This window comes from Scyliorhinus canicula, chromosome 18 (genome assembly GCF_902713615.1).
Source record: "Scyliorhinus canicula chromosome 18, sScyCan1.1, whole genome shotgun sequence".
Taxonomy (NCBI): domain Eukaryota; kingdom Metazoa; phylum Chordata; class Chondrichthyes; order Carcharhiniformes; family Scyliorhinidae; genus Scyliorhinus; species Scyliorhinus canicula.
The window spans coordinates 1372648-1385424 of NC_052163.1; the positions used below are offsets into that span (position 1 = coordinate 1372648).

General features: G+C 49.2%; 1 protein-coding gene across 1 annotated transcript in view; it reads right to left on the minus strand.

The window, feature by feature from the left end:
* LOC119953533 (ankyrin repeat and fibronectin type-III domain-containing protein 1-like) overlaps positions 1 to 12777 on the minus strand; it is a 219701-nt gene that overhangs the window by 87929 nt on the left and 118995 nt on the right. The window contains exon 5 of the mRNA XM_038777905.1: positions 7102 to 7142. Coding sequence (XP_038633833.1) covers positions 7102 to 7142 — 41 coding nt within the window. The remainder of the gene's footprint in view (positions 1 to 7101; positions 7143 to 12777) is intronic.

Sequence of the window (12777 nt, forward strand, 5' to 3'; positions counted from 1 at the left end):
GGGATTCTCCGTCCCCCCCGTGCCCGTTTCCGTGGCGCGCCCCGCTAGCAGTGGGATTCTCCGTCCCCCCCGTGCCCGTTTCCGTGGCGCACCCCCCGCTAGCAGTGGGATTCTCCGTCCCCCCCGTGCCCGTTTCCGTGACGCGCCCCGCTAGCAGTGGGATTCTCCGTCCCCCCCGTGCCCGTTTCCGTGGCGCCCCCCGCTAGCAGTGGGATTCTCCGTCCCCCCCGTGCCCGTTTGCATGGCACGCCCCGCTAGCAGTGGGATTCTCCGTCCCCCCCGTGCCCGTTTGCATGGCGCACCCCGCTAGCAGTGGGATTCTCCGTCCCCCCCGTGCCCGTTTGCATGGCACCCCCCGCTAGCAGTGGGATTCTCCGTCCCCCCCGTGCCCGTTTGCATGGCACCCCCCGCTAGCAGTGGGATTCTCCGTCCCCCCGTGCCCGTTTGCATGGCGCCCCCCGCTAGCAGTGGGATTCTCCGTCCCCCCCGTGCCCGTTTGCATGGCGCACCCCCCGCTAGCAGTGGGATTCTCCGTCCCCCCCGTGCCCGTTTGCATGGCGCGCCCCGCTAGCAGTGGGATTCTCCGTCCCCCCCGTGCCCGTTTCCGTGGCGCGCCCCGCTAGCAGTGGGATTCTCCGTCCCCCCCGTGCCCGTTTGCATGGTGCACCCCCCGCTAGCAGTGGGATTCTCCGTCCCCCCCCGCGCCCGTTTGCATGGTGCACCCCCCGCTGGCAGTGGGATTCTCCGTCCCCCCCGTGCCCGTTTGCATGGCGCGCCCCGCTAGCAGTGGGATTCTCCGTCCCCCCCCGTGCCCGTTTCCGTGGCGCGCCCCGCTAGCAGTGGGATTCTCCGTCCCCCCCGCGTCCGTTTCCATGGCACCCCCCGCTAGCAGTGGGATTCTCCGTCCCCCCCGTGCCCGTTTGCATGGTGCACCCCCCGCTGGCAGTGGGATTCTCCGTCCCCCCCGTGCCCGTTTCCGTGGCGCCCCCTGCTAGCAGTGGGATTCTCCGTCCCCCCCGCGCCCGTTTGCATGGCGCCCCGCTGGCAGTGGGATTCTCCGTCCCCCCCACGCCTGTTTCCGTGGCGCGCCCCGCTGGCAGTGGGATTCTCCGTCCCCCCCGTGCCCGTTTGCATGCTGCACCCCCCGCTAGCAGTGGGATTCTCCGTCCCCCCCGCCCCCGTTTGCATGGCGCGCCCCGCTGGCAGTGGGATTCTCCGTCCCCCCCGCGCCCGTTTGCATGGCGCCCCCCCGCTAGCAGTGGGATTCTCCGTCCCCCCCGTGCCCGTTTCCGTGGCGCGCCCCCGCTAGCAGTGGGATTCTCCGTCCCCCCCCGTGCCCGTTTCCGTGCCGCACCCCCCCGCTAGCAGTGGGATTCTCCGTCCCACCAGCCAGCCAATGGGGTTTCCCATTCTGGGCATCCCCACGCCGTTGGGAAATCCATGGGCGTGAGTGCGCTGCCGGCGATGCGGAGGATCCTGCCGACGGAGAATCCTGCCCCTTACCTGCATTTACCCTTTCTATTCTTTGAGTATTATGTAGATTTCAATTCGATCACCTCTCATTCTTCAAACTGTAGCAATTACAGGGCCCGTTTGCCCAATCTCTCTCTTCATCGGACTCTCCCACCATCCCCGGAAGAAGTCTGGTGATCCTTTGTTGCCCCCCCACCATGATTATAATATTCTTCCAAATGAAAGGGCACAAACTCCAGGTGCTCTCTAACCGAGCTTCTATATCTGCTCCCAGAACTCACACTGAGTCTCACATTGAACCAAGTGGGGCCATAAGGGATTTGGAAATTGGTCCTGAAGCCTTCGGCTCGTCAGTCGAAGATTCTGTTTATAACTCACCCTCGGAGATATTCAGCAGGAGCTATTTTATCTAGAAATGCAACCATAGAAATAATTCCCATCGCTGCCCACATTCATAAAAACACTCATTGTCATAGTAACAGTTTCGTTAGAATGTGTGTCAACAGCACATCAGAGACTGCCATAAACATCTGATTTGAATTAAGAGCAAAATGAGCATCAAATAAGAAGAAACATATTACGACAGATAATAAAACCAGCAACCAATGTGGATAAAGTGTAGCTGTCTGTTTGAGTACCACAGAAACATATTTGCCCCCTTCCACATTTCGGACTAAACAGCAAGAAGTGCAATAGATGAATAGCGCTTTTCAAGAAAGAATTATTTCAAATATTGGCCAGAATTCTCCAGTTGCGATTCCGACCGGAATCACACATCCGGCCACGTGTTTCCGGGAAGCCTGGGCTGGTTTCAATGGAAAATCCCATTGACAATCGGCAGAAAGATAGAATCACTCCCGTCACTGAACGCCACACCACCGAGAAAGATGTGACCGGCGGTCCAGAGAATACTGCCCAGTGACTGTGGACAATTGGGCAAGGTTGAAGGGGGAGGGAGCAAAGCCAGTGAAACTGATGAAACAAAGAGAGGGACTGTGATGGCCGTCAAGTGAATGCTTCAGTTGAGAGCCAGGCCAGGTTCAATGGAGTTGATTGGGGAGTGAAGAAAATTACACTGACCAAGAGGGAATATTAGAGTGGAATTCCTGACAACACAACCCAACACACAACCCAAAACACAACCCGAAACACAACCCAACATAACCCAAAACACAGCCCAACATAACCTAAAACACAACCCAAAACACAACCCAACATAACCCAAAATGCAACCAAAACACAACCCAAAACACAACCCAACATAACCCAAAACACAACCCAAAACACAACCCAACATAACCCAAAACACAATCCAAAACACAACCCAACATAACCCAAAACACAACCAAAACACAACCCAACATAACCCAAAACACAACCCAACATAACCCAAAAAACAATCCAACATAACCCAAAACACAACCCAAAACACAACCCAACATAACCCAAAACACAACCCAAAACACAACCCAACATAACCCAAAACACAACCCAACATAACCCAAAACACAATCCAAAACACAACCCAACATAACCCAAAACACAACCCAAAACACAACCCAAAACACAACCCAACATAACCCAAAACACAACCCAACATTACCCAAAACACAACCCAAAACACAACCCAACATAACCCAAAACACAACCCAAAACACAACCCAACATAACCCAAAACACAACCCAACATAACCCAAAACACAACCCAAAACACAACCCAACATAACCCAAAACACAACCCAAAACACAACCCAACATAACCAAAAAACACAACCCAACATAACCCAAAACACAACCCAAAACACAACCCAACACAACCCAAAACACAACCCAACATAACCCAAAACACAACCCAAGAGAGAATAACAGTCCCTGTGTATATTATAGAGAATAACAGTCTGTGTATATTATAGAGAATAACAGTCTATGTGTACATTATAGAGAATAACAGCCCCTGTGTATATTATAGAGAATAACAGCCCCTGTGTATATTATAGAGAATAACAGTCCCTGTGTATATTATAGAGAATAACAGTCTCTGTGTATATTATAGAGAATAACAGCCCCTGTGTATATTATAGAGAATAACAGTCCCTGTGTATATTATAGAGAATAACAGTCTGTGTATATTATAGAGAATAATAGTCTCTGTGTATATTATAAAGAATAACAGCCCCTGTGTATATTATAGAGAATAACAGCTCCTGTGTATATTATAGAGAATAACAGCCCTTGTGTATATTATAGAGAATAACAGCCCCTGTGTATATTATAGAGAATAACAGCCCCTGTGTATATTATAGAGAATAACAGCCCATGTGTATATTATAGAGAATAACAGCCCCTGTGTATATTATAGAGAATAATAGCCCCTGTGTATATTATAGAGAATAACAGTCTGTGTATATTATAGAGAATAACAGTCAATGTGTACATTATAGAGAATAACAGCCCCTGTGTATATTATAGAGAATAATAGCCCCTGTGTATATTATAGAGAATAACAGTCTGTGTATATTAGAGAGAATAACAGTCAATGTGTACATTATAGAGAATAACAGCCCCTGTGTATATTATAGAGAATAACAGTCCCTGTGTATATTATAGAGAATAACAGTCTCTGTGTATATTATAGAGAATAACAGTCCCTGTGTATATTATAGAGAATAACAGTCTCTGTGTATATTATAGAGAATAACAGTCTGTGTGTATATTATAGAGAATAACAGCCCCTGTGTATATTATAGAGAATAACAGTCTCTGTGTATATTATAGAGAATAACAGTCTGTGTATATTATAGAGAATAACAGTCCCTGTGTATATTATAAAGAATAACAGTCTCTGTGTATATTATAGAGAATAACAGTCCCTGTGTATATTAGAGAGAATAACAGTCTCTGTGTATATTATAGAGAATAACAGCCCCGTGTATATTATAGAGAATAATAGCCCCTGTGTATATTATAGAGAATAACAGTCTGTGTATATTATAGAGAATAACAGTCAATGTGTACATTATAGAGAATAACAGTCCCTGTGTATATTATAGACAATAACAGTCCCTGTGTATATTATAGAGAATAACAGTCCCTGTGTATATTATAGAGAATAACAGTCCCTGTGTATATTATAGAGAATAACAGTCCCTGTGTATATTATAGAGAATAACAGTCCCTGTGTATATTAGAGAGAATAACAGCCCCTGTGTATATTAGAGAGAATAACAGTCCCTGTGTATATTATAGAGAATAACAGCCCCTGTGTATATTATAGAGAATAACAGTCTGTGTATGTTATAGAGAATAACAGTCCCTGTGTATATTATAGAGAATAACAGTCCCTGTGTATATTATAGAGAATAACAGTCTGTGTATATTATAGAGAATAACAGTCTGTGTATATTATAGAGAATAACAGTCCCTGTGTATATTATAGAGAATAACAGTCTGTGTATATTATAGAGAATAACAGTCTGTGTATATTATAGAGAATAACAGCCCCTGTGTATATTATAGAGAATAACAGCCCCTGTGTATATTATAGAGAATAACAGTCCCTGTGTATATTATAGAGAATAACAGCCCCTGTGTATATTATAGAGAATAACAGTCTGTGTATATTATAGAGAATAACAGTCTGTGTATATTATAGAGAATAACAGCCCCTGTGTATATTAGAGAGAATAACAGTCCCTGTGTATATTATAGAGAATAACAGCCCCTGTGTATATTATAGAGAATAACAGTCTGTGTATATTATAGAGAATAACAGCCCCTGTGTATATTAGAGAGAATAACAGTCCCTGTGTATATTAGAGAGAATAACAGCCCCTGTGTATATTATAGAGAATAACAGTCCCTGTGTATATTATAGAGAATAACAGTCCCTGTGTATATTATAGAGAATAACAGCCCCTGTGTATATTATAGAGAATAACAGCCCCTGTGTATATTAGAGAGAATAACAGTCCCTGTGTATATTAGAGAGAATAACAGCCCCTGTGTATATTATAGAGAATAACAGCCCTGTGTATATTATAGAGAATAACAGCCCCTGTGTATATTAGAGAGAATAACAGCCCCTGTGTATATTATAGAGAATAACAGCCCCTGTGTATATTAGAGAGAATAACAGCCCCTGTGTATATTATAGAGAATAACAGCCCCTGTGTATATTATAGAGAATAACAGCCCCTGTGTATATTAGAGAGAATAACAGTCCCTGTGTATATTAGAGAGAATAACAGCCCCTGTGTATATTATAGAGAATAACAGCCCCTGTGTATATTAGAGAGAATAACAGTCCCTGTGTATATTAGAGAGAACACCAGTCCCTGTGGAGGATTCTCCGTCGTCCGACGGCAGAGTCAGGAAACACGTTTGGAAGGAGAATCGTTTCCGATGCCGAAATCGTGTTGGGCAGCAATTTCAGGGCAAATAGCAATTCTCCGTCACCTCGACAGCGGCGTCAATGCGATCCAGATCCCACGTACAGTAAATGGCGTTGGTGGCCCTGACCCTCCACCCGCTGGCGGAGTATCAGGCGTCCCACCCAAGGACAACACCTACTGTGTTGGCACCAGATAGGTGCTGCGGAGCGTACCGCTGGCAAGGGCAGTGCCAGCTGATGGTACCCCTGGCAGTAGGGACGGGCTCTAATGCCAAAGGCCGCCATGACGCCTTCATCCTGGCACACTCGATTCCCGGCCTCGTCGAGACGCTGCCCCCCCCCCCCCCCCCCCCCCCCCCCCACCGACTGGCCAGGGGCCTGGATACCGCATCCCACCCCCACAGCCCCCCCGCCCCCACCCCCGCAGCCCCCTCGTGATACATACCTGCCGCACTGTGGGGTGTGGGCCCTGGGTTGCCAGTAACAGTGGGTCTGGTCCATGGGATGGAGAGTGAGGACAATCGGCTCTGCAATGAGCTCCGTGCTCCACATCGTATACCAACGTCTGACCCCCTACCCAAGGTAGCATTTTCCACCGTCCGCCTGGGTGATCCCTACATGCGAGCTGGCCATTCCATCACATCGTGCCATCGGATCCCCAGGGTGACGGAGGTGGGGACGGTCGGGGAGGGTGGGGAGCCCAGCCCACTTACAACGTCTGCCCATTCCCCCCACCCCCGCAGCTCCCCCTCTCTGGCCATCCAGACCAGCCCACTCCTCACACTCATCTGACAGAGCACCGAGGCAGGTTGTAACAGTGTGAACAGGTGTTTAATGTGAACAAGTGCTCTAGGCCCTATCACTAAACCATGTCCTGCACCCATGCCAACCTAACTGGTGCCTATTTTTCTGGCCTTACGGGCTCTAACGCTCTATCCTGGTGGTTCCCCAGATGGTACATCAGGAGTGGAGGTGGCCTGCTGTGACTCCTGCCCTGCGACCTGGCTTCCCGTTGGCGGCCATCTTCTGGGGATACCGGTGTTTGGGTGTCCCAGGTGCCGCCCTGTCCTGCCTGCTGCCCACCAGATGTGCCAGGATCAGGAGGAGGGGGGGGGCGGAATCTAAGGTGCTGCGGTGTTCTGGCACCTCCCCTGTGGGAGTTGACCGAAGAGACAAACTGTCCCCTCCCGAAGAAATAGTTCAGCCTTTTCACATGAAAGTTTCAGAATTTTACTTACTTCTTCTGCCGAGAATCTGTTCTGACTGTCAACCCGAGACTCTGTTTAAAAAGAAAATGGACTTCAGAAACATAAAATTTGCAGACAAGAAAATCCTTCACCCACTGGGAAGCATCGCCTGCCCAGCGAGAGATTTGCCAGCTATGTTTTCCTGGTACACCATCAGGCTTCCAAGGTGAGAATTCTGATGTACCAGGTACTCAGGCCCAGGGGAACTCTGATGTACCAGGTACTCAGGCTCAGGGGGAATTCTGATGTACCAGGTACTCAGGCCCAGGGGGAACTCTGATGTACCAGTTACTCAGGCTCAGGGGGAACTCTGATGTACCAGGTACTCAGGCCCAGGGGGAACTCTGATGTACCAGTTACTCAGGCTCAGGGGGAATTCTGATGTACCATGTATCAGGGGCCTCACGGTAGCATGGTGGTTAGCATCAATGCTTCACAGCTCCAGGGTCCCAGGTTCGATTCCCGGCTGGGTCACTGTCTGTGTGGAGTCTGCACGTCCTCCCCGTGTGTGCGTGGGTTTCCTCCGGGTGCTCCGGTTTCCTCCCACAGTCCAAAGATGTGCGGGTTAGGTGGATTGGCCATGCTAAATTGCCCGTAGTGTAAGGTTAATGGGGGGATTGTTGGGTTACGGGTATACGGGTTACGTGGGTTTAAGTAGGGTGATCATTGCTCGGCACAACATCGAGGGCCGAAGGGCCTGTTCTGTGCTGTACTGGTCTATGTCTAGGTACTCAGGTCCAGGGGGAATTCTGATGTACCAGTTACTCAGGCTCAGGGGGAACTCTGATGTACCAGGTACTCAGGCTCAGGGGGAACTCTGATGTACCAGGTACTCAGGCTCAGGGGGAACTCTGATGTACCAGGTACTCAGGCCCAGGGGGAACTCTGATGTACCAGTTACTCAGGCTCAGGGGGAATTCTGATGTACCAGGTACTCAGGCTCAGGGGAACTCTGATGTACCAGTTACTCAGGCTCAGGGGGAACTCTGATGTACCAGGTACTCAGGCCCAGGGGGAATTCTGATGTACCAGGAACTCAGGCCCAGGGGGAACTCTGATGTACCAGTTACTCAGGGTCAGGGGGAATTCTGATGTACCAGGAACTCAGGCCCAGGGGGAATTCTGATGTACCAGGTACTCAGGCCCAGGGGGAACTCTGATGTACCAGGTACTCAGGCCCAGGGGGAACTCTGATGTACCAGTTACTCAGGCTCAGGGGGAATTCTGATGTACCAGGTACTTAGGCCCAGGGGGAATTCTGATGTACCAGGTACTCAGGCCCAGGGGAACTCTGATGTACCAGGTACTCAGGCCCAGGGGGAATTCTGATGTACCAGGTAGTCAGGCCCAGGGGAACTCTGATGTACCAGGTACTCAGGCTCAGGGGGAATTCTGATGTACCAGGTACTCAGGCTCAGGGGGAACTCTGATGTACCAGGTACTCAGGCTCAGGGGGAACTCTGATGTACCAGGTACTCAGGCTCAGGGGAAAGAGCTCAATGTCAGGAGGAGGAATTTGCAACAATGCAAATATCACCTTACATTGAATATAAAATTCCCTCGGTTGTTTGGAAGCCATTGGGTTATTATTCCATAGTGTGATTGTTCATAGAATCATAGAATACCTGCAGGGCAGAAGGAGGCTATTTGACACATCACAACTGCACAACCCTCAGAAAGAGCACCCGACCTAGGCCCACTCTCCCGCCCTATCCCTGTAACCCCACTTAACCTTTGGACACTAAGGGGCAATTTATCATGGTCAATCCACCTAACCTGCACATGATTGGAGTGTGGGAGGAAACCGGAGCACCCGGAGGAAACCAATGCAGACACGGGGAGAACGTGCAAACTCCACACAGACAGTGATTTGAGGCCAGAATCAAACCCGGGGCCCTGGCGCTGTGAGGCAGCAGTGCTAACCACTGTGCCACCTATATTCCATAGGATAATTATTCCAGAGGGTGTTTATTTCATGGGATGATTATAAAGTGATTCTCTTTTCTAAACCTAGAATTGTTAGACATTAGAGAGAAAATTCATGTCACAAAATAAAGGCATTTGTTTATCCCTTGACAAGAATCCTACTTGAATCTTGTCAATTGGATTCAAAACAGCCAAAGGCTTTCTTTCCTGTCCGGGTTGCTAGGGAACAAATTCAACTGAAAGCTCACTGAAAAAATAATACAGTAAGAAGTCTTACAACACCAGGTTAAAGTCCAACAAGTTTGTTTCAAATCACTAGTTTTCGGAGCGCGGCTCCTTCCTCAAGTGAATGAAGAAGTGGGTTCCAGAAACACATATACAGACAAGATCAATGATGCAAGACGATACTTTGAATGTGAGTCTTTGCAGATAATTTAGTCTTTACAGGTCCAGACAGAGCAACTGGAGAGAGGGGTAACCCCAGGTTAAAGAGGTGTGAATTGTTTCAAGCCAGGACAGTTGGTAGGATTTTGCAAGTCCAGGCCAGATGCTGGGGGGTGGATGTAATGCGACATGAATCCCAGGTCCCGGTTGAGGCCGCACTCATGTGTGCGGAACTTGGCTCTAAGTTTCTGCTCGGCGATTCTGTGTTGTCGCACGTCCTGAAGGCCACCTTGGAGAACGCTTACCCGAAGATCTGAGCACCATACCCCGTTCGTACTAGAGCATCATTCAGCGGCGGTAGATATCTGTTACTTTCCTCCTCGTCTGAGCAGATCCTGTGTATACGAAGGGCTTGTCCATAGGGAATGGCTTCTTTAATGTGTTTAGGGTGGAAGCTGGAGAAGTGGAGCATCGTGAGGTTATCTGTGGGCTTGCGGTAAAGCGAAGTGCTAAGGTGACCGTCCTTGATGGAGATGAGTGTGTCCAAGAATGCAACCGATTCTGGAGAGTAGTCCATGGTGAGTCTGATGGTGGGATGGAACTTATTGATGTCGTTGTGTAGTCGTTTCAGTGATTCTTCGCTGTGAGTCCAAAGGAAAAAGTGTCATCGATGTATCTTGTGTGTAACGTCGGTTGAAGGTCCTGTGCGGTGAGGAGGTCTCGTTCAAACTTGTGCATGAAGAAGTTGGCAAGTTGAGGTGCACATTTGGTCCCTATGGCTGTTCCATGTGTCTGGATGAAGAATTTGTTGTCGAAGGTGAAGACGTTGTGATCTAGAATGAAGCGGATGAGTTGCAGAATTGCGTCTGGAGGTTGGCAGTTGTCGGTGTTGAGGACTGAGGCTGTTGCAACAATGCCATCGTCATGGGGGATGCTGGTGTAGAGTGCCGAGACATCCATTGTGACGAGGAATGTTCCTGGTTCAACTGGTCCATGGGTACTGAGTTCCTGTAAGAAGGCCATCGTGTCGCGACAGAAGCTGTCTGATGCACATGAGGCTCACACACCGCAGCCGTGCTTAAACGATCCTTCCCCCCCCCCGCACACACCGTCCCAGTCAACAGGGCGGCTGGAAGGAGAGCAGCACCACGGTCCAGGGACGCTGAGCTGGGCACCCTCCTGGACGCCATGGAGGAGAGAATGATGACCTCGTACCCCGGCCTGGGAGGAAGGCCGCCAGGGACGCCGATCGCTGTGCCAGGGCGTGGGTGGCAGAGGCGGTCAGCACCGTGGGCAACTCCACGACCTCCTCAGGGTGGTCAGGGTGAGTTGGCCACTCCGGGCCCCTGGCACTAACTCCGCCCCTCCCACACACACCCGTACCCCAGACCTCCCCTGCGGGATGGCCGAACCCCCACCCTGCCCCACATACCAGCTGCAATGGCCGGGTGCCCTGGCCACTGATGCCATCATTTACCGAAACCCTGGGCTGCATGCGTCGGAACGTCTAACAGTGTTGTTGTTTGTGTTTGCCCCCCCCCCCAACCCAGCCCGCTGTCTAATCATACATATCGTCTTGTGTCTTTCCTCCTACAAGTCCCGAAAGACATGCAGGTTAGGTGAATTGGACATTCTGAATTTTCCCTCTGTGACCTGAACAGGCGCCGGAATGTGGCGACTAGGGGCTTTTCACAGTAACTTCATTGCAGTGTTAATGTAAGCCTACTTGCGACAATAAAAGGATTATTATTATTATCCTTGCTAAATAACTGAAGTGGTTCTGTTGCTTGACCAATAACCCAGAGGATGTGAGTTCAAATCCCAGCATAAGCAGAGTCAGAATTTAAATATAGTTTAAATCAATCTGGAAGCTGAGATCAGTGAGCGAGGAAAGGGCTGACAGATTGGTAAAATCCAACTGGTTCACTCCTGTTCCTTCGAGATGGGACTCTGCCACCCTTACCCCATGGCTCCGAATGTAGAGTCATGTTGGCCACCATGTCTCGCTGTTGTGATCCTCACTGTCTTCAGGTGATGTCCCGGAGGACTGGAGAATAGCCAATGTTGTTTCTTTGTTTAAGAAGGGTAGCAAGGATAATCCAGGGAACTACAGGCCAGTGAGCCTTACATCAGTGGTAGAGAAATTACTGGAGAGAATTCTTCGAGACAGGATCTACTCCCATTTGGAAGCAAATGGACGTATTAGTGAGAGGCAGCATGGTTTTGTGAAGGGGAGGTCGCGTCTCACTAACTTAATAGTGTTTTTCGAAGAGGTGACAAAGATGATTGATGCAGGTAGGGCAGTGGATGTTGTCTATATGGGCTTCAGTAAGGCCTTTGACAAGGTCCCTCATGGCAGACTGCTACAAAAGGTGAAGTCACACGGGATCAGGGGTGAGCTGGCAAGATGGATACAGAACTGGCTAGGTCATAGAAGGCAGAGAGTAGCAATGGAAGGGTGCTTTTCTAATTGGAGGGCTGTGACTAGTGGTGTTCCACAGGGATCAGTGCTGGGACCTTTGCTGTTCGTAGTATATATAAATGATTTGGAGGAAAATGTAACTGGTCTGATTATTAAGTTTGTAGACAACACAAAGGTTGGTGGAATTGCGGATAGCGATGAGGACTGTCAGAGGATACAGCAGGATTTAGATCGTTTGGAGACTTGGGCGGAGTGATGGCAGATGGAGTTTAATCTGGACAAATGTCAACAAAACGAAGGAGATTGTCATCGACTTCAGGAAGGATAGTGGAGAACATGCCCCTGTCTACATCAATGGGAACGAAGTAGAAAGGGTCGAGAGCTTCAGGTTTTTAGGTGTCCAGATCACCAACAGCCTGTCCTGGACCCCCCCATGCCGACACTATAGTTAAGAAAGCCCACCAACGACTCTACTTTCTCAGAAGACTAAGGAAATTTGGCATGTCACCTACGACTCTCACCAACTTCTACAGATACACCATAGAAAGAATTCTTTCTGGTTGCATCACAGCTTGGTATGGATCCTGCTCTGCTCAAGACCACAGGAAACTACAAAAGGTCGTGAATGTAGCCCAGTCCATCACGCAAACCAGCCTCCTGTCCATTGACTCTATCTATAATTCCCGCTGCCTCAGAAAGGCAGCCAGCATAATTAAGGACCCCACACATCCCGGACATACTCTCTTCCACCTTCTTCCGTCAGGAAAAAGATACCAAAGTTTGAGGTCACATTCCAACCGACTCAAGACCAGCTGCTTCCCTGCTGCCATCAGACTTCTGAATGGACCTACCTCGTATTAAGTTGATCTTTTCTCTACACCCCTTGCTATAACTGTAATAATATATTCTGCAGTCTCTCCTTCCTGCTTATGTAC